The 22,677-nt window shown below is 39.8% G+C and overlaps 1 protein-coding gene across 2 annotated transcripts in view; it reads right to left on the bottom strand.

The window, feature by feature from the left end:
• Positions 1-10,046: 10,046 nt before the first annotated feature.
• Positions 10,047-22,677, bottom strand: part of TEF (TEF transcription factor, PAR bZIP family member) — a 34,594-nt gene continuing 21,963 nt past the window's right edge. For both annotated transcript variants that reach the window (XM_048499363.1, XM_048499362.1), the window contains exons 2-5: positions 17,845-18,168; positions 15,385-15,605; positions 14,080-14,291; positions 10,047-12,127 (exon numbers count right to left, since the gene is read on the bottom strand). In XM_048499363.1, coding sequence (XP_048355320.1) covers positions 12,106-12,127; positions 14,080-14,291; positions 15,385-15,605; positions 17,845-18,168 — 779 coding nt within the window. In that variant the 3' untranslated portion in view covers positions 10,047-12,105. The remainder of the gene's footprint in view (positions 12,128-14,079; positions 14,292-15,384; positions 15,606-17,844; positions 18,169-22,677) is intronic.

Raw genomic sequence — 22,677 nt, 5'->3', positions numbered from 1 at the left:
TTTATACGTCAAATGGAGCGGTAGAGTATTTAGATGAAAAAAAGCACATGGAGGAGACGACCTGACCCCTCCCCATTACCACTTTCCTCTCACCCCAACTGTCCTCTGCTTTTGGTACTTAGCAGGGAGAATGGGGAGATAGATGGGGGGGGGGTTAGTTCTTCCCCAGGTGCACTCCCCCTTTCAGATAAAAGTTAGACCACACTTCTTTATACATGAATGAGGCAGATAGTTGACCATGGCTGCCTTCATTGTGTCCTGTTTGGTCTGAAGGAGGTTAAAAGGACAGACCACTTGCTACAAAGCGAAGTGAGTGAACTGTGCATGTTCATGGAGAAAGAACAGGGTGACAGTTGTTTGTTGTGCGGTGGCAACCTCTTTACCATGACCACCACAGTGCTAAGATAGAAACAGGCACTTTGGATGTCAGCAATAAATTATTAAAGAATTAGGGCCATTATCAAAATAGGACAAAGTCCATAGATGTCTGCTTAGCAAAAAGAGTAATCTAGTACCATACAAAAGAAAAATCCACTTATAATCTATTGGAATGCTACATGATCAGCTACAATCCAGTGACTTTAAGCTGCTGAAACAATGGCAGATATTCTGCCATTCACCCCACAACATTTGAAGGCAGAGGAAGAATCCTGAAGCGTGAGGAAAATTTCTGAGACTGGAGGAGGGTTTCAAACTTTGCTGAGTGGAGTGGTAGGATACAGGTCACTATACTCTGTCTTGGCATGAAAAGCTGCTGCCAGTAAAAAAATAAACAAACCCTACATTTAAATAATGAATAGCAATTTCAGAAGAGAATTACTGAATTGGATCTGAAATGGCAGATGAGTGTGAAAATTTTCACACATCAGTTTTTTGGGAAGTGTAAGGTTTGTACAAGATATTTAGATACCATGGAAACAAAGAGGGCTACAGCAGGCCATCATGTCCAACTCCCTCACAAAAAAAACAAAGGAGAAAAGCAAAGTTGTTCATTCACCCTGAACTTTGCTCATTCTATGGGAGTGGGAAGGTGTTCGGGGGACTAACAGCTAAGACTGTTTGCTATGCTCTCCTTCCCTGAGGCAAAGTTCAAAGCCAGAAAATCACAGAACCAAGTCAGACAAGTTCATTCCATGTAAATCATATATAAAGGCCACCTATTGCTATACCTGGAGTACTGCCAATATCTCTCCACCTTTACCCTGAAGCTGATAAGTCCTAGTTGCCCACTACATTCAACCAATCTTAGCTCTTTCTGTGTCACTCCCCCTTTATAGTAGGTAATCGTTTTACTGCATGTAGTTCTTTCATTCAACTAAACGCTCTCTATGACATCCTCTTTTCTGAAGAAGAGGCTTCCAAATCTGGCCCTGCTGTAGTACAGTAATGCAACCAAGCTCACCTGGGTGTGTAACTACTTGAGTAACACACACACTAAAGCAAAAATAAAGCTTTATTAAAGAAAGAAGGTATTTTTTAAAAGGCCATACAGTTCAATGGCAGTGAATTGCAAGAATTAATAAAGCTGCTTAGCTATCTTACTTACTGGATACTCCTAACACAGTGCAGTTGGTTCTTAAGGCAAATAGTTCCCACAGCATAAGTCTCTTCCTGATAGAAAGGAGAGGCGAGGGGGGTGGAAGTAAAGGATTGGTGAATTCTTCTTACTAGATACATTTACAGGACAAAAAAACTGACCACAGCCTCCTAATCTCTTTAACCAACCATGAGGTTGTACTTATGGAACCTTCCGTGTGAGAGTGACCCCCCCTCCCTGCCCCCAGCAGATGCACAGCTGAAGTGCACGAGCAAATTTAGCTGGCCTGGGAACCTGTCCTTGGAAAGAGGCTGTTGTGTGGAAGGGCACCTAGCACCTGCAAAGAACTAGGGGAAAAAAACTTTAAGCTATAAAATTTCTCCAAGTTGGTTTCCTTCTTGATAGAGGCAAAAAAGTATCAGAATTCTAAAGGCTTATCGTTGCATCAACATGCCTCTTAGCCAAACACCAGAAGAACGAAAGGACAGAAATCAATTACCCCAAGGCCTGAGGCAGATAATAATGTGTTATCAAGTCAAAAGTAGTTGGAAGTACTGCTTGCCATGACATATGTAAGATTTGTTTTGTCCCCTTTCTTCTATTTTTGAAAACAGCGAACTTTTAAAATTACATTCAGCTCTCCAAAAATAAGCACTCCGTCTCCAGTCCAAGTCAGTCTTGTTTCTCTGAGGCCCTTTCTGCACGGGCCTCTATGCGCCCTCACACCGGCAAGAATTCTGCCGGCGTGGGGGTGGAGGCCGTTCGCACACAAGCGTGCAAGCGGCCCCAGCAGAGGCCGGCGCAGGAGAGGCGGCTCCGCACGGAACCGCCTCTTCCCCGTCCCTCTCCCACTTACCTCGTTGCTGTCGTCGCCCTGCTGGCCTCATAAGCACCGCCCACGCTGCCCTCCGACCTCCAGGGGTCGGAGGACAGCGAGGGAGGGTCTTAGGAGGACAGCAGGGCGACAACAGCGACGAAGTAAGTGGGAGAGGGACGGGGAAACAGCGTGTTCCCAGTGGTGCTGTTCGCACTGCGCTGCCGGGCACACGCTGTTTGCTCAAAAACTACCCTTTAAACGGGTGTTTTTGAGGGCGGCCTGATGCCGCCCTGAGGGAGGGGAAGGGGAGCCAGGTCAGCGCTGCTGCGTTTCAGCAGCGCCGCCTGTGCGAACGGCGGCCTGGGGACGGCGTTTTTGGCCCGTGCGGAAAGGGCCTAAATTTCCTTTGTAACATATAGATGACTCTGGCTACTATGAAGGCAATTACCGGTATGTGATTTTTCTTTTTGAAAGAAAAAAGGGGCACATATTCCAGCAGCTAGTCTTTAATTCAATAACGAAACAGTTGGCATATATGATAAGTGGACTCAGCCCGAAATGTTGGCATTGTGGGGATAAAAATGCAATTTACACCCATATGTGATTAGAATGTCCAGAGGTAAAACACCTGTGGGAAAATGCTACAATGTATATGGAAAAATATGTGAATGTAAAAATAAAGATAAACATAGATCTATTATTTATAGGCATACTGGATTATGCAATAATAGAATAAAGAATGAGAATGCTATTTAAACTTATGATCAGAGCGGCCCATGCAGTAATAGCATTGGGTGGAAGGACAAAAGAATCTGGACAATACAGAAATGGTTGGAATATATATGGGAACAAATACAATTAGAAATTTTTGACATAATGTCAAGAAACCAAATATGGCAAGAATAACAAAAAGATATGAAGTGGATCTGGACTGAATTCAAAGACTGGTTAAACGAAATTGGAATCACAGAAGAAAACTGGAAAAGATTAGAAAGAATGGACCTGCTGCTGCACATTTAAAGAAGAAAAGAAGGGAGGAGGGTGGGGAAAGGATATGGAGGTTGAAACATAAAGATGTTTAACATAAATCTGTAACAATCCAAAATATCAATTAAAAATTTATTTTAAAAAATGATTTCACAACTTTTGTACGGTGCCCCATATTGATTTCTGCTGTAAACAACCCTATAGAGTGCAGTCCTTCGAGCAATTGGATCCCCAGGTGCATTTAATCATCAGCCCTTGGTTATGAGTTTGGACTTTGCTCAATAGAAGCTTGTGTCTGGGTAGACACCTGTAAATTCTAGGTTTGTCTATTCTTTGAGGTCCTGGAGGGAAGCGTGGCAAGTTTAACCCTCATGGATTCTTATAAGGCTTCCTGGCTCCAGCTTTTTGAGCACAAGTTATCACTTGTAAATTTAAACACAAGTTATCACTTGTAAGCCTTTTTCCTTTTTCTACAGTTCAGTGTAAAAACATGTAGCCAGGTTGATCTATGCTAGAGACAAGTTGCACTCACTTTGATCCTAGGAGGACATGCTCTTCACTTGCCTTGGGCCTTCTATCTAAGGGTAATCTTCCTTCCTATTTGGATTCTCTGATTAGTTATGTAGAACCTTTACGCACTCAAGACTTAATTGCACTTTTCCAGTGGTTTTGCTGGGTTGCCTGCTAAGGATCCCTTTTTTAGACAGGCTACGTCCTTGCCCCCTTCTATCAGTGGACTCCTGGGTACATATTCTTTTGCAATGCCCTTACATGTCCCAGCCAAGGCTAAAATGGATTGTACAATGTTTTAATAAATGGTCCATTTTCTTGAGTAACATTACAGCAAAAGGTTTAGTTCCTCTTGGAGGAACATTTTAATGGTTTTATTATTCAAGACATTGATCTAAGAACAGGGGGTTTGAAAGAAAGACGAAATTGATGACATTGCCAAAGAAGTGGTAAGAAGATCCAGTTGAACTCTGGAATTCTATGGATTCAGTTAGACCTTTAGCCTTTTCTCTTTGCATATGTGGATTTCACTAAATTACATGACTGGCATTTAATCTCAGACTTTACCCTCTAGAAGAAAATTTCACCTATCTTTTCAGCAACATTTCTGGTGCTTACGATTATTCTACCAGGGATTAAAGGCAAGTTTGAGACAGTCAGTACCAGTGGCAGCAATGCAGTTTAATTCTTAAAAGATTCTGGTATGTTCTTTTTTAATGTGGCTCTGAATACTACTTGTGATAAGCCTGTATATGCACAAGCCTGAGGAGAACGTTACGATTCCTCAAAAAAAAAATCTCAAAAATGTGGTCTTTTACTTTTATATTGTTCATACATGTTTAAGTTGAGAAGTATGTACTCGAGTTCAGATAAGTTATGACAGCCTAAGAACATAATATCCTTGAGCAACATTTCTGAGAATTTGTTTCAGTAGATCTTTACAATATAACCAAGAGAAAAGGAGTATGTGTGTTCACATTTATGTGCCAGAACCAAAGAACAGCAGGCAATGTAGAGTCAAAATCCATTTCTGAATATACTTGGCTCCAGAAAACTCCTACTGAAAGACATCTATGAGAGCTGAAGACTCCATTCCATAATTCTGCAGTCAAAGTATGTATGCACAGTGTCTAGGTAATCACTACATCTTTAGCAGAATGTACACTTTATTTTTAAAGGAAAAATACTAACATAATTCAATACAATCAAAACTTTACAATTTTTAAAAACAACAGCATTTTTTAAAAGAATGTTTACGAGAAGAGAGGTTTTAATATATCCAGAAAATCCAGTTTTCACAACCAGATAGTTTATATCTACTATTTTGTCATTTGAAAGAATAGTGTAAGAAGGGGAAACACAAAATGAATACCAGGTAGACATTTGAGAATGGAAACACCATTTCCCTGCCAGGACCACCATATAAACCTTTTCACCAACCACGTGCCAAGCATTTGTACATTAAAATAAGAACAGGGGTGTGGCAAGATATTTTCACAAACATAATTACATAATTAATTATCCTACTTCACTATAATGCTTTTTATTGCAGGACACAAAAGCATTTACAAACTGATCTACAAAACTTATATACAGGAATAACTTTGCCCACCATGGATTCAGCACATCTAAGAGGTGAAATGCAGCAAATCTTAATATCATACAGCAAACACAAAGTTTCATTTTTATAAAAATGGATGTTTTGTAGTACAGTCAATTTTTATCTGCATTGACAAACAGAACTTAAAACTTTACTTTGTTACTCAAAATTAAAAGGGCAGACACATTAATTCAAATTGAATGGACCAAAGATAAACACCTTATGGGATTCTTAAGTTGAGAGGTCTAAAAAGTGAACAGCTGCACTGGATGTCTTTCATATAGTTATATACTGCTGGTATGTGTCTATTTAGGAACATAAATTTTAAGAAGTATTCGCACATTCATCTACTTAACAATGGAAAAACTGGTTTGCTTTTAATTTTGACACCATGCTAATGATGACAAGTTGCATCAGCAGCAAATAACATCACTAAACCAGAACTATATCAAGGAATGTTTACTGCATGAAATATAGTTATATAGTTGATAGGAAAATGAAAATTATTTCTTAATTCATGCAGCATAATTTCTGCCAGTTCTATAAAACATCTAATTGGCCAATGATGATTCACTTTAGACCGACAAAGGTAGCACAAATGCTGTACTTAAGACAAAACACAGAGCATTTAGTGGCTCTGGAATAACCATGCACTTTTTTGTCACATGAAAGTCATGTGTGAGATCCCAAAAACTAGCAGACTGGCTATCTGCAAATAAAATGGTTGAGTACTGTTGTTCATAAACTCAGTGATCACGGAAATATCTTCAATGCGGACTCCAATTTTCTTTGCTGTTGTCGTTTAATAAACATTTTGTAAACAAAAAGCATCACAACTGGAACTCTACAACACCAACTTAATTATCTGATTTCTATAGTTTTCTAAGTTAAATTCTCAAGCCATGCACAAGTTACAATGGAAGCACTTATTACTCCCTACGGACTGAGATTAATATTAAAGTGTATTTACATATTCTTTGTTATACAAAATACAGTATTCCAATAATAATTTTAATCACCATATTTTTAACACACAAATGTAAAACAAAGTATTTTTGCAGCCCTGGACTGTCTCAGTTGATGCTTCAAAGCACATTAATTTGTTATCCAAGACAATTTAATAAAAGCATATATTCATAATAACAGTGAAATTATACTTTTGTTCAACAAAAAAAAATTATGCGTAGTCGTGCGTGCTCTGGCGGAAGTCGGAGCAGCATGCACCCGCACTGTAAAGTAGTCCGATTCTTTGAGAGAATTAAAAAACCTTACTGAAGTACCTCCTCCATTGAAGCAATTATTATCTGTATCGGGAAACAAAGCACTTTGATAAAATAGCATTTATATAGCTCTGGACACCTGTTATTGAGACTTCCTTTTTTGTAAAGTTGTGCCCATCATTTTCTGTTCCTGCCACAGGAAAGAAAATGGTGGGTGCAACTTTACAAGCAGGAAAGTCTCGATAACAGGCATCTGGAGCTATATAAATGCTATTTTATCAAAGTGCTTTGTTTCCCAATACAAATAACTATAATAGTTTCTATGGAAGAGGTCCTTCGTTAAGGTTTTAAAATACTCCCAGAGAATCAGAAGGGGGGGGGGGCAGACACCAGGACCCAGTGGAGCATTCAACATAAAGAAGATCCAGGAAGATGTGATGAATTCATTTATATATCTTCTGAGTTCTTTATGTTGAAAAGGGTATAATATATTCCGCCCATATAATACTTTTGTATTATATTATTAAGAGTTCAAAAATATATAATTTTTCTCCTGAGACTTAGATTCTTCTTGCAGCCATTTTATATCATGGGGTCATCAAAACATGCCCAAGATATTAAGGTTTCACATCAAAATAATGTGCATTATAAATGAGCCCTGCTAATTGAGGTCTGTGGAGAAGAATTCACAATGAGAGAATTTAGAATCATTGGGAAAGTCAGGGCAGTGTCTTGTCATAGTTTTTCCATTGATTTCATTCTACTCTTTAACCTCTTCGTGGTGCTCCATTTAGCTGTGACATTACTAATGTCTGTAAATTGCAGAAGAAAACAGTACTGCAAAATGGAGTGGGGAAATATGCTTGATGTACCTTTATTACCAGGCATACAATCATGTTCACACAAGCATTCTCTGACAAATGTTACCAGAAGTGGTAGCTTAACAAAAACTGTAGATCAAGAAACTGGTAACACAGTAAGCACTTATAACACCTTTCTCAGCCACAGAGCGAGCCTCATCTCTTGCTTTGCAACCTAAATGATGGACTTAACTGGTAAATAATTTAATTCTGGCACATCAGTCAATCTTGTTTCTTCTTTGATAAACTTCAGGGTATCTATCTGCCCTTAAACGAAAGTATCATCATCTTGTTTTTTAAAAATAACATTGTACATGTTTTGCTTCAGAGACAGGTCATCTTGCAGATATAACAGGTGATGCCAATCAATGCCACACACAGCTGACTTTGGTTGCAAATCTATAAAACTAAGGTGAGGGGTTTTCTTTCTATTTTTTTTTTTGAGAACTCAACTGTGGAACAAAACAGATCTGCTGAAAAGTAGTTACTTTTTTAAGTTATCTGTGTTACAACTGCAAGTACATAAACCAGAAATGTTATACATTTAGCAGAGATAAAGCTGGGTTTGTAAAAGAGAGCAAGCGAGACCACTGGTAGCACGAATTTAATTTTGGGCCTATATGAGGTTTGTGAACACTTATAAGTGAAGCTAAGCTGATGTGGATCTGATGAATCCCTTGGATGGGAGACCCCACCTATGAGAAGGACATAGGTATAATAGACATTTGTTTAAAAGTGCATTGCACAGATATGTGTATAGTAAATATTTGTTTGTCACATTCACACATTAAGATTTTCACCTAAAAATGTGCAAGATCATCCTGTAACTAAAGAGTTGTAGAAGTTTAACAAATTAGGTCTAAATGTTTATCTGGGAAATTAGAGGTGCCTACAGAATAAGCACAACAATGCATTTGGGTGTCCCAGAGGGCCACAGTGGCTGCCCACCAGTGTTTTTGCCCCTTCGCCTGGGTAAGTGCCTTGGGGAGGGCGAACCCGCTGACATGGACCTGCACCACCCGCACAAGGCGATTCCCCCTACATATGGATTGGGCCAAAACTCAGTTAAAATACAGAATAAAATATCCAATTGGTCATGAGATAACTTTCAAAAGTTAAACCACACTAATTTTCTACTATAAGACTACTGACTTAATGTGAAATTTTATTGGTCTAATATTTAGAACAAATTATTTTAAAGTTGTTACTGTCTATGTCTTGACTGCTCACAACTTACAGTTGCTCACAAACTGTTCCTAAAAACAGTAGTCATGCAGACTGCACAGTAGTTTTCCATTAGAAGTCATATAACTATACAATGAAATACTAAACAAAGCCTACACAATTAATGTATTGTACATGGCTTTCACGGCTGGAATCAAACTGGCTGTTGTAGGTTTTCCAGGCTGTGTGGCTGTGGTCTAGTTGCTCCTAATATTTCGCCCATATCTATAGATAGCATCTTCAGAGCCATGTCACAGTAAGATATGATTCTCTCTGTAGCCATGGACAGAAACTCAGCATAAAATGACATGTTTCTGAAGATGCCAACCCTAGATGCAGATGAATTATTAGGAGCAAAACCAACCATTCCACAGCCACATGGGCTGGAAATCCCACAATAGGCAGTTTACACAATTACTTCCTGAATTTGCACTACTGCGTTGGGCAATGGGTTTAGATACTAGTCCAGGGGTAGGGAACCTGCGGCTCTCCAGATGTTCAGGAACTACAATTCCCATCAGCCTTTGTCAGCATGGCCAATTGGCCATGCTGGTAGGGGCTGATGGGAATTGTAGTTCCTGAACATCTGGAGAGCCGCAGGTTCCCTACCCCTGTACTAGTCCAAACATCATGAGCTGGATAGCCCAAGCTAGCCTGATTTCATCAGATCTCAGAAGCTAAGAAGGGTTGGCCCTGGTCAGTATTTGGAAGGGAGACCACCAAGGAATACCAAGCTCATGATGTCAAGGCAGGCAATGTGAAACCACCTCTGAATGTCTCTTGCCTTGAAAACCCCACTGGGGTCATCCTAAGTCAGCTGTGACTTGATGGCAAAAAATTAAAGAACACTGATGTCCTGCTGTCCTCAGCAAAAACTGGTTACCAAAATCAATAGGTGGCAAAAGGAAAACAGCAGACCTAATTATGCTACTACATAATTTGTATCCTGCAGCAAAAGTAGAGAACAGATACAAAGTTCATAAAGATAATGAAGAGTTCAGACTTTTCCATCAGAAAGGAGTGAAGCTGCTTTTCTACACAAAGATGCAGGTACACTCATACATGTTACCTTTTTTAGCCAAGTCTAACTTGCGCTTTGAATGCAAATCCTCCCAGCATCTAATTTATGTGAATAAGTGTGGGAACTTCTTTTTAAGAGTGTATTGCTTGAGATTTTACACATGGAGGTCACCAGGAACACTTCCACTATTACAGCTTTTTCAATGAGCAAAAGTTATAGAACAAAGCAAAAATGCTCAGATGCTTTTGCTAACACAGAATAACATGAAAATTAATGAAACACAGACTTTATTACATTACTGTTCATTTATACCATGTTCCCAAAACTATGGCAGAAGAACATTAAGCAGTTACACATCACTGAAAGCTACATGTGCAATACAGAAACAATCAGCTACTGAAATTTTACATCTGCACGCATGATATAGAAGTTGCATCATTTTTCTTCCTAATTATGTCATATATTTAAGACTTTTATTAACAGTCCAGAGTTAAAAACATTTTATACAATATGCATATTATCTTATAAATTTTTAAAAAATTAAATTTGTGATTTCTCAAGATTTTGTTGGAATAGAACATTGAATACAGCTGGCAAGATCAGGATTATACAAAATAAGATCGAGTAGAATAGCTCTGTTAAAACTTGCCTGCCAGTTCCAACTCCTGAATCCAGCAACCCCTTAAGCCCCTTGTGCTCCACTGTCCCCAGCATCCAGTGATGGAAATTTATTGATCCAGCTGTAAGGCTCCTATAATCTGGGAACCACCTGGCTAAGTATCTGGAAAAACATATATCCACTCAAAAGATTATTTGTCCCAACTGATATTAATAAATATATCCATATATTTGTTATCCCCTTTTCTGCTAGTTTTACTGCAGTGAATAAAATTTTGTCCATAAATATTTTACTAGAAATATTTCATATATTTTGACACTATAAAATTTTATGCAGATCATGCTCAGGATGTAACTTCTACAGGACTGGTAAGATACACTACATAGGAAATCCTTTCACACCGCCTACTTCTCTCTCTCCAGGCCACTCTCTGGGGGATGTGTATATCTGAAAGGGGTTTCACTGTGCCCTGTGCCACGGCCCACCACAACAATGTTTATCATACTTAGTTAGGCACTCAGTGAACTTTAAAACACGCTTCGAAGGGAATCACTGGGGTGTGTGTGTGTGTTAAAGTTGAGGTGTTGTGTGATTTCTGGGCTGTATGGTTGTGTTCTAGTAGCATTTGCTACCATACAGCCTGGAAACTACAAAACACCCCAGTGATTCCGGCTGTGAAATCCTTCGACAATACAACATAAAAGTTACTACCGCTGCTCCTGAACAGAGCCAGATAGAGGTGGAAATCACCATTACATATTGTATGCAGTTGACACAATTAGAAGGAGCCTCTCTCATTCTGACAAGATTCAATACAATTTGTTTCAATAAGAAAGGATGGATAACACATGCCCCCCTTCCCAAAGGTAGGTGACAGCAGGAAGAATGAAACTGAACGATGGAGGTTTTTTTCCTTTTCTTTTGCAGTGTATGAAAATAAAGAAATATATATTTTTAATTATAGTGAAAAGAAAACTGAAAACATATCTTCTTACTATCACAGTTCTTTTAGTATATTATTGTCAGAAGTCAGCAAGCATTAGAGAATACTAACTTTAGCAAACTTATGTCAGTTTTTACCAACTGAAAAACTAAGATCCATTTTACTTTTTTATGTTAAGATACAAACTATCTTGGGGGTGCTTGTTATTTCCATTATTTCAATTTCAATCACTACATGGGCTGTACTTTGATTATATTAAAACATAGTCTACTTTCTGTATATGCTGTTTTTGCTGCAAGACAGAAAGATATAGCAGTTTAACAGAATCTAGTGGCAATATTAATATTCATTCTAAAGTACAGAAATGAGAATACATAAAATTATTGAAGAATTATTGTTGTTTAGGCTTTTTTTGTCAATTAAGACTTGCCATTTTCACCCATCACCTCCCTAAACGCCACTTATTTGCTATCAAGCTGAACTCAAGGACATGAGCACCAAGTGTGACTGAAAAGAGTTAATTAACTGTACTGCAGGTTGTGGGTCCAAAGAAAAACAGCAGTACAAAAATAAGTGTAGTATTAGAGAGCTTAGCCTTTTCATCATGCTCAGTCCTTAGGTAGTTCAGATGAGGTACTTGCAGGGAAGCAGGGTCATCATCAGTTGTTTGTGTAGATACCTCACATCTGTTACTGTTCATTCTGACGACAGGTGGTTTCATGTGTAGTTTTAATTTCTTTGTGATTTTAAAAGTCTTTAAAGTTGCATCACTCGGAATCGGATAAGTCACTTTAAACAAAGCAAAGCAAGAATATGACTATATTTTTTTAATAGCAGCATTTTATTACATTGCACTCTCTGGGATGTCACCAATTCCTCATTAAAAAAGGAAAGCTATTTGGGGAACAGTAAACTAGCACTGACAATAAAGCCAGTTTAAATGAGACAAATGTAATCATGAAAGGCAACAATAATCTTAGTGGATGTGTGCTAATTACACAGGATTAGAGGAGACGGCTTCCTGTTCCCATAAAAAGCTACTGTTTTAATTGATAATCCATCCTCAGTCCTGGTGACTTTTATGAAACTGATTTGACCTCCCTATAGAGAAGAAAAGACTAAACCCTGTAAGAAAGGCTCTTGGTATTGCTAAGCGATCCTGTCCTAGAATAACAGTAGTGTCTCCGCTGCCACTTATTTAGGGACAGAAACATAATCTTCACAATGAAATCATATGTTGGAATAAATGTTGTTGATCTTAAGGAGTCACTGAACACTTGCATTATTTTCCATTTTCAACAGCCAATTCAAACATTCAGACGATTTCCTCTCCTTGATGGATTAAGTTTTTCACATGCAGAGAGATTGTGACATAGCAGGTGCTTCAGAATAGGTAATTCTGATTATCACATGCATTCTAATTCATGAATCTGAACATACTAATTGGTTCCAAGACTAAATTTAGGCATCCGTTTATTTCTCTCTTAGGCCCTTTCCGCACGGGCGGAATATGGCGGCTTGGGGACAGCAAAAAAGCCGTCCCCAGGCCGCCATTCGCACAGGGGGCGCAGCTGCAGCGCCGGCACGAAGCCGGCGTTCCCAAACCACGCTTCCCCAGCGTGGTTTTTTGGGAACGCCGGCTTGGAGCCGCTGCCGTGCGAACGGCAGTGCCTTCCAAGCGCCTCCCCCCCCCCGGGCGACTTACCAGTCCCACGGCCCTCCGGCGCGTCGCCGAGGCCTGGGGACACGCCCCCTTTGCCCTGCAACCCTGGAGCGGCCGCGCAGGGCAGGGGGGCGTGTCCCCTGGCCTCGGCAACGTGCCGGAGGGCCGCGGGCCTGGTGAGTCGCCTGGACGACGGCGCAGCTCTGCACCGTCATCTCAGCTGGTTCCGGGACCGTCCATGCGGACGGTCCCAGAGTCGTCGGGTCGGTGTGCGGAAGGGGCCTCTGTGAAGTTTTTGTTCATCCTTCCAGTTGATGCACTTCTTATGCAGGGTGAAGTTCAGTAACATAAATCAAACTGGCCTAGTAATTTGACTGAATCACATGTTCATTATTCACACAAATTCTTCTGTTCAACACAAATGGTTCAGAGGAAGATGTGATAATCTGTAGGTCAATCAGTTAAAAGAGAAGTCTTTGTGTTTACGATAAGTAAAGATATTTAATTTTGTGAAGAGACATAGTCCCAGAGTATAGTTTACATGAATGCATATTTGCTTCTCGTATTGCTGTCCCCACAGAATCAGAATTCCCAGGACTGAAAAAGGATGCTTACCTACTGTCAATGTAACAATTTGCAATAATTCTATTTTTTAAGCAATTTCACTCAAGGAATTATTTTATGATTACTCCCAGTGCCATTTCTTCCACACTATACCACTAGTTTGAATACAAAAGGGAATGTTTGGACATCATTTTCCTTCTGTTCTAAACAAAGATCAGAACAGCAAAAGCTCTTCCAGTCCTTCACCCTAGACAAATTAAACAGTATTTCTCCAGTAACCAAAGAAGTTGTTTTTAAGTTAGCAATGCCAAATGCTGTCAATGTGCTACACTGTACAAAATTCTGGCATGTATTAAGACAAATATTAGAAAATATTCTGAGCAAGTAGCATCAGCCGAGGTAAACTCTGTTAGGGAAACACAATACCAAACGCTCCACTAACATTATTTCTGGAAGCCACTACAAAAAGCAGAGAGATCCAAAGGGACAAAATAAGGGAAGATGGTTTGCTTACAAGGATCCATATCTGCTCTCATATTTAGAGACAATGTTCTTGCACTTTCCCACTTCTTTCCGCAGCTCTGCCACCTCTGTCCTCAGAGCAGTATTCTCTTTCTCCAGAAAGGCAGCTCGGATTGTGATCTGGTTCTCTTTAAGTCGCCGAGCATCACGGGATCGTTTGGCTGCCACATTATTCTTCTTCCGCCTCGACCAATACTTTTCATCCTAGAGAGAAGATATCAGTTTGATAGTTATCTAAAATCCACAAAATAATTATCATCTTCCTCCTAAAACATTTTTACACAAACTTGAAACAGACATAAGTTCAATCTTCAAAAACTAAACAATGCAAAATTTTTATCATCCTGAGAAGCTTATCAGGCTATTTTCAACAACAAATCAAAGCATAATCTACCTCCTTTTAGACATGGTTTCTTAATAGCGGAATTTACAGAGATAAAAGATTTTTTCCCAATTATTTCAAACTATGATAGACTAATTGATAACTGATGTGTTAAGACGGTAAACTGTCAGTGCTGGGAGCCAGAACCAGGGATGAATTAAATATAATAAAAGATGCTTACATTGCTACTGGCTATGTACCAACAAAAATGGGCCAGGCAGCCCCATCCAAAGCCTTTGGCAGCAGGATGTGGCACTGCCCTGCTGCCTTCAAGAGGGCCTTCTGGGCTATCAAAAGGTGGTGTGAGTCTGAGGACCACATCAGCTCCGCCCCTGGGAATGCTCAGCCCCCCCCCCCCCCCACTAGCATCTGATCGAGATGCCAGTGCAGCCCCAACGTGACCCAAACTTCCGGTTTTGCTGCAGTGGAGCTGGGGGTGGGTGGCCGCTGAGGGAGTGGCCTCATCCACTGGGTTAAGTGCCCCTGAGAGGGCAAACACGCAACCTCCCACTAGATGGGGCTGCAAAAAGTTAAAAATCTAACTATGGAAAACTCTAGTACTGTAAACAAAAGCAACATAGCTTAATGCATCAAACTGCCTTGGTCTGTTAGGGTTACTCTGACTGGTAGCAGCTCCTAGGAGCTTAGGCAGATATTCTTTACTTTCACATTTTACATAAATATTTTAATTGGGGATTTTGGGGACTGAACTTGGGACCTTCTGAATGCAAAGTGAATATTCAACCACTGAGTGGTGGCTCCTCCACATTGAACAGTTACTTTTGTAGTGAGGAAATCAGCTTTGAAAACATATTTTGAACATTACCTTCCAATAAATAACATTTTAAAGACAAATGGAAGAAGAATTTAAGCCAGCACACACATCTTACCACTATGATAAGGTAAGCCTATTACCTTTTGATTGTCTGGGACAAAGACTTTTTTGGCTTTTTTAATCATGGGCTGTGGTTTCAGGTCCTCTTCAGCAAATTTGTGCTTTCTAGGGTTGAAGAGTTCACCTCCAGGTACACTAGAGAGCACTAAATCAGCAGGATCAGGGTTGAAATTCACATCAACTTCAACACAGTCTGGATCAATGGGGCTTGGAGTCAATCTCTCATCATCTGGCAAGGATTCTGGCAAAGGCAGGAGACAATGCAACAGCTCGTCAGTATGAGTATAAAAGCAACAGAGAAATAAGAGGTCACAATGGGGCCAATTGTGGGAAAGATTATCTTACTATTGACTTTAAAACATACTCTGTCTTTAGGCTAATTTAAGTCCCCAAAGCACCTAATAAAAAGGGGCAGGGACTTTAAGACAGTAAAAGTTAAAATACAATTATCAAACAATGCTTTTTTAATGGCTGCAAGTAACTTAACAGACACATTAAATCCAGAAGAGATGAGCAGGATTGAATAAAAAAATTATGCCATTTTTGTAAGGAGATCAAATGTCTTCTAAAAAACCCGTTTTTATCTAATGACAAAATATCCTAACAGAAGACTCAATGCAAGTTTTGCTGGGTAAGGCATTCCATAATTTTGGGTCACTGTTCAAACCTTCCACTGAAAAGTGGCAGGGGTAAGATCAAGATAGGCTCATATTGAAGCAGCGTGCACTTTAAAATTACATAGGCATTCAACATTTCATACCTTATTCTGGGAAGCTGGCTTGAATTAATACCTCATACAAGCAGCATACTTCTGTTCTTCAGATAACCCCTCTGAGCAACCATTTATAGCACATGAAGCACACATCAAGATGTAGGGTTTTGCCACAGCATATATATTCAAAGGCATAATCTGGTTTGGCAGGAGACTAACAGTTCAAATCTAAGCAGTTAAATCCTCCAAAACTCATTGATTTCAGCAGACTTAAAAGTGCAGCCTTCACAGTGCAATCCTAAGTAAAGTTATACCTTTCCATTGGAATGCTGGGCATTTTCTATAGACTCCTGAAGCATAATTACTGCAATTATAGGGTAATTTCCAGCATTTCCCCTTACAGGATGCCAGAAAACACTCCCATTATAAGATTTAGCTATTGAAAAGACTTGTGGCTATATATTTAAATCAGACACCAACTGATTCATAGTAGACTCAGAAGCAACTCTGTGAGGCAAACTGTGAAAACCAGATTTTGGATTGATACTACTGGCATGTTAAGGGGCTCCAGAGAAGATCCAAAGGATAATCAAACAATAGCTCTTACGGTAGCTATGGTTTACCACCGCTGCTTTGGAAAGCACATTATTATGTGCCACAGGAGAATTATCAACTGTAGGCATCTTATAAATGATAAAGGATAAGCATTCTTTGGAGTTTAGCCATTGTCAGAAAAAATAACCCTTCAGAAGAAATTCTTCAAGACAGAAGGAAAGGAAGACAAGCTAAAATGAGTCCAACATTAGGGAGCAGACTTCACTGATATGGAGGAAAATCCTGAGCCGAAAAAGAGAAAAAAAAAATCTAATATTATTTGATCAGACACCAATTTATGGCAACAGAAAGCTATGAGGGCAGCTTTAAACACTGGAAAAAATACGTCCTCCAGACACCTGGGTTTGTTAATCATAATAGTTGAGGCTGGCTGTCTAGATATTTGGGGGAAATATCTATTGCTTTTGGACTCTTTGATCATTTAATTGTTATTTATCTCAAAAACTGAACAATTAAGAACCAATTTTTCACTCTGGATCTGAAATTCAAAGGCTAATGACTATACTCTGTAGTAGAGATTACAAAACTTGGAGCAAAGCTTTTGCACAGAAGACAAGGATTTTCAAGTAGAATTCCAAAGTCTTAGGGCCATGTCATAGACCAGTGGTTCTCAACCTGGAGTCACAACCCCTTTGGGGGTCGAACAACCCTTTCACAGGGGTTGCCTAAGACTCTCTGCATCAGTGTTCTCCATCTGTAAAATGGATAAATGTTAGGGTTGGGGGTCACCACAACATGAGGAACTGTATTAAAGGGTTGCGGCATTAGGAAGGTTGAGAACCACTGTCATAGACCCAGGGAGGGGGCAGGGGACAACAAAAAGATGGAAGTGACAGTAAGATGCAAGTACAGAATGAAAAATGTGTCATTGCTAATGGACACATGAGGGCAAATTATAGGAACAAATCAAGCTGACTTCTACTCACCTGTCTTGATTATACATACATTCTTACATTCAATTACAACTCATTAGGAAGCAATAGGGAAACATATCAAGTTGATTTTTTACTAAAGAAAATATGAAGTAGCAGAAATGGAAAGGTAAATGAAAAATGGATACTGCAGTCTAAATCTGTAACATCTAGCTCAGTAACAGAACACATCTCAAAACAGTATCATATGACATTTCTTGCCCCTACTGAGTTACACCTACCTTCACCAGCAGTAGATTCTGATGGCTGGAAAACCACTGTGGAAGATGGTGAGGCTGGGGATGCAGTAGAAGCACTGGCAGATTCTTTTCCTTCCAGCTCAGTCACAGGCAGGAGTGGATTCTGATTCAGGTCCAAATGATTAGGACTGGAGGGGATCCCATTCTCCAAAAGGAACTCATCCAAATCCATATACTCCAGATGAAAAGACTCTCCATCATAAGGAATGGTTTTGTCCCAGATTGGAGGCATGAGGGAGGCAGAGACTGCCATTGTACTAGCAGCAGCTGCTTCATCTTCCTCAAGCTTTTCCTTTTTCTCTTTATCTAAAAAGCAAGAACAAATAAGTATCTTTAACAATTAGTTTTATTAGTATTAGTTCACATATCACTTTATTACTCAGCAACACCACAGTCCAATATAGCCTAACAACTAATGCAGCAGTAGCGTTGCAAAAGCTAAGCAAGTCTACGAACTCTTACAGGTTGTTTGCCCTGGCTCGGATGGTGTTGAAAAGAGTTTTTTCCTGCCAAAACAGTGAGGGGGTTTTGAGTGCCTCCAGGGTATTCCCCATCTTTTTCATGAACTTTCCAAAATGTGATCTGTTGTGCTGTTTTGCAACAGGCTGCAGCAAAACCAGGCTCGAATCCTGTGAATGAGAACATCTGAATCTTCTTGGACTCTCCCACATCAGAATCACGTTCCGGGACCCACCCACCCACCCACCCATCCACACACACACCCACACACACACCCCGGCAATTGGCATATTATTATAACAATAGGCCACCGCCCCTAGCCATGCCCCCTGCATCTGTGCTTTTAAAAGCATGTAGCTGAAGGCTGACAACTGCTCTCCCCGGGCTCTGGAAAGAGCAGCAGCCAGGCTGCAGGGAACCTGAAGGGGGTTGGGGCTTTGGGGCAGGACAACACTCCCTGAGCCCCACGCCTGTGTACGGGGGGGGGGGGGTGGTACACCCGGAGACAGAGTTGTCTCCAGGTGCCATTTTTCCTCCGTACGCCTCTGGTAATCACTACCAACTTAGATAAGTTTTAAATGGAAGTTCCAAAGGCAATGTGCCACCACTGAAAACCTTGTCTCTGGTTGACGCCCACCCCACTTTTATAGGCAGGGCAAAGACAACAGGGCTTATACAGAGTATCTCAGCTAGTGCAGGGGTAGGGAACCTGCGGCTCTCCAGATGTTCAGGAACTACAATTCCCATCAGCCTCTGTCAGCATGGCCAATTGGCCATGCTGGTAGGGGCTGATGGGAATTGTAGTTCCTGAACATCTGGAGAGCCGCAGGTTCCTGAGCTAGTGGATTGGAAAAGTATGGGAGGAGGCGGTCCTTCAAGTACCACGGGCCCAACTCATTTATGGCTGCAAAGTGAAAACCAGCACCCTGAATTGTGCCTGGAAACAGATGGATAGCCAAGGTAGATCTTTCAGTATAGGCAGCTAGATCCAACGACTTCTCTCTTTTCTACTGAACTGCTTCCGGAGCATTTCAGGTACAAGTTCCCAATATGTTTTGTGCAGTACCTGCCAATTCTAGTGAGACTATAGGTGTTTTGCCTGATGTTGATTTACAAAATTTTCCACTCTCTGGTCCAGTTACAATAACAGAAAAAGCTAATTGGCCAATTAAAGTTAGGGAAAGCTCCAGTGTATGACATGATTCCTCTAGGGCTGAAAAAAACAAATGTTGAATGGCAGGAGCCAGTGCTGGTCGTGCTTTCTACAACAATTGACCAGACCAGCATGGATCCCACTGATTGGAGTCTAGCCAATACTGTCCTAATATGTAAAAGGGGGAGAAATATAACCCCTTTAATTATCACACAATTAGCTAGTTCAGTGTAGGTAAGCTTTATGCTAGACACTTGTGCTGGAAATCTTGGGACTAGTTAGATAAAGAGGAACAAGTGTTTACATTCACTTGAACTTAATAATGCAAATCTGTATTTTACATGGTCTTTAAACTCTTCAGGAATATTGCTTAGATTGCACTTGGCCCAATGAACATGCTATTGTTTTTCATCAGCTTTAATTTTCAATATTAACAATTCATGGTCTGTAGCACAGTTGGCCCCTGGACTTATGTTAGCAGAGGGAATAGAGGTTTTCCACCTTCTACTTCCAATTATTTAATCAATTTTATTCCCATATTACTAGTGTGGTATTGACCATGTATACAATGTTCTGTTTGGTTGCCTGAAACATGTTTGCAATGAACAAATTGTTGTCCTCACAAAATACTATGGGTTGCTCTCCTGCTTCATTTTGTGCTCTTAGCACAAATCTGCCAACAATATTTTATTCTGCTTTGTTTCCTACTTTTGTGTTCCAGTCACCTATGATTATCAACACACCATGATTAGGTGTGTAATCAATTTCTTCCTGGACACTTGCACAAAAGCTTTCAATATCTACCTCATCAGCATCTGCAGCTGGGATATAAACTTGACTGATGGTTATGTTGATAGGCTCTCCCTGAAGCTTGACTGGCATTATTCAGTCAGACATCACATTGTAGCTTCTGAGTGCCTGTGCTACACACATACATCTAACTTCATACATGCATGCCAGTTGATTCAAATATTATTGACATTTTAGGTTTTATTTTATTGCTGCATTGTTTAAGCTGCAAATAAATTGAGATCAGTCCACAAATACAACTTATTGCCAAGGTTATGTGTTTCTTTCCTCCCTTCTTGCACAGAAAGCAATCAACAATTCCGGATTTTTAAAAAAAACACCTCTGGTTTCCCATGGCACCTGGATGCAGGTGCCGAAATGAATCAGAGTTTGCTTACTTGTCACAAGCCAGGATTCTTTTTGCTCCACGTGATAAAGAGATCAGATAGATGCAAACATTAGCACTGCAATAAGCTTTGTTCATAGACACCACTGAAGCTGGTTCTAACATATGAATGCACATACATGGTCATTTTATGCTCATATTTTTGAAGGGGTTGTTTTGTTATAAAGAAATTCAAACTTTTAAAAAATTTCCATGTTCAAATAGTAGCAGTAAAACAGAAATGATTAGAAAAAACAAAATACATAATTCATATATCCAGACTTCTCAGTTATTCACCATAACTACTCTGTGATGTAGACGACCAAAACTTATGGAGCGACTCAAGGTCACCCAATAATATTTATAGCTGAGCAAGGATCAAGTCATTGCAAACAAACATTTAACAAGCCCACAGCTGCCCTCCACTTCTTATTTTCCAGCCAAAAAAAATTATCATTACACTTCTTATGGCTTCTCTTACTAGCAATGTAAGGGGGAGGCCTTTGACTTAACTCAACCATTCACCATTCTGCTGATGATAATATTTTACTGCAATACAAAAACTTGTTAAATACTGAGCTATCCAAATGAAATATGGTGTGTCCAGCACATAACTGTATGCTTCAAGTTCAAATAGTTTGGTCCCTGTGCCCATTTTTAGCCAAGGGGTGAGGGGGGGAAATGAAATTAGACAATGCAAAAAATTAGAACAATAGTTCTCACAGACATTTATTATTTTGCATTTCAAGGATGAAACTTAGTTTAGCACTTTCAAGAGAGCCAGGAAATGGTGCAAGGTAAAAGTGAGGAGAGGCGGTGCCTCATTTGCTGAGTGTGTGCTTTGTAAGGAGAAAGACCAGGGTTCAATTACTGCCTTCACTTAAGGCACAGGTGTCAAACCCGCAGCCCTCCAGATGTGATGGACTACAGTTCCCATCATCCCCTGCCAGCATCATGCTGGCAGGGGATGATGGGAACTGTAATCCATCACATCTGGAGGGCCGCGAGTTTGACACCTATGACTTAAGGGGAAAAAGGATCATGTAGTAAAAAATGTGAAAAATATCTATGTGAAATTTTGGCGAACTACTGCAAGTTTCTGTAGGTGATAGCGACTGGATACACCAATAGTAGAATATAAACCAGTTTCACATGAAATATGTACAAGACAGTGTAACAAGTAGCTGCCTCAAACTTTAAGAAATCTGACTGTAAATGTTCAGTAGACCACTCAAGGGTAAAAATCAAAAGCCGACCTGGACACCCACAAATGTTTTCAAGGGTTCCGGCAAATATATAAGAAACGATGCAATCTGGTATCTGCCTTGAAAATGAAGATATTGAAATTAAAGAAGTTCTCACTGTTGAGGACTCAATTTTACCCTTTATATTTAAAACTATACTATTCGCAAGCACCTCAGAAATAATGAGTTTTGCTAGTCTAGTATGCCTTCACCAAGGTGACTGCCTTGTCTTTCTTTACTACTGTTACATCAAATGGGCTCAGAAATGAGAAATTGTAGACTGAAGAGGCAAAACTGGAAATGACCCTTCCAAGGTTGAGGCAGCTCTGTATACAGCGTGTTTCCAGAGCTCTTGAGTCCCATACACCATATGAGGAGTGTGATGATTCTCGTTCATTCAAACAATGAGTAGGATTTAGTAGATAAGCACAGCTGGTACAGTTTTTTATTTAAAAAATAGAACTGCATGATATAGCTCAAAATCAGCTGTGGCAGAAGCTGTCCGTGGAATGCAACCTTGTAATCACTAACTAAAATTGTAAAAAATAAATTTGGAAATTAAAAAATCATTAGGGAAAACATTGCCAAAATTCAGATTAAAAATGAAAGTCATTCATAGATATTTTAAACTGATTGATAACTATTACACCAATATCAACATGTTTCTGTGGTAGGTAAGTACCGCAGTTCTGCAGTACTGAATTATTAAAGGAAACATGCATTTTTAGTAAACCATCAGTCCTTTATTATCTTGTTTGATCATCTATGTTTTAATCTTGGTGGCC

This window comes from Sphaerodactylus townsendi, linkage group LG06 (genome assembly GCF_021028975.2).
Source record: "Sphaerodactylus townsendi isolate TG3544 linkage group LG06, MPM_Stown_v2.3, whole genome shotgun sequence".
Classification (NCBI taxonomy): Eukaryota; Metazoa; Chordata; class Lepidosauria; order Squamata; family Sphaerodactylidae; genus Sphaerodactylus; species Sphaerodactylus townsendi.
The sequence above is the reverse complement of the archived record's forward strand: the minus strand, read 5'-3'. Positions and strand labels throughout refer to the sequence as shown.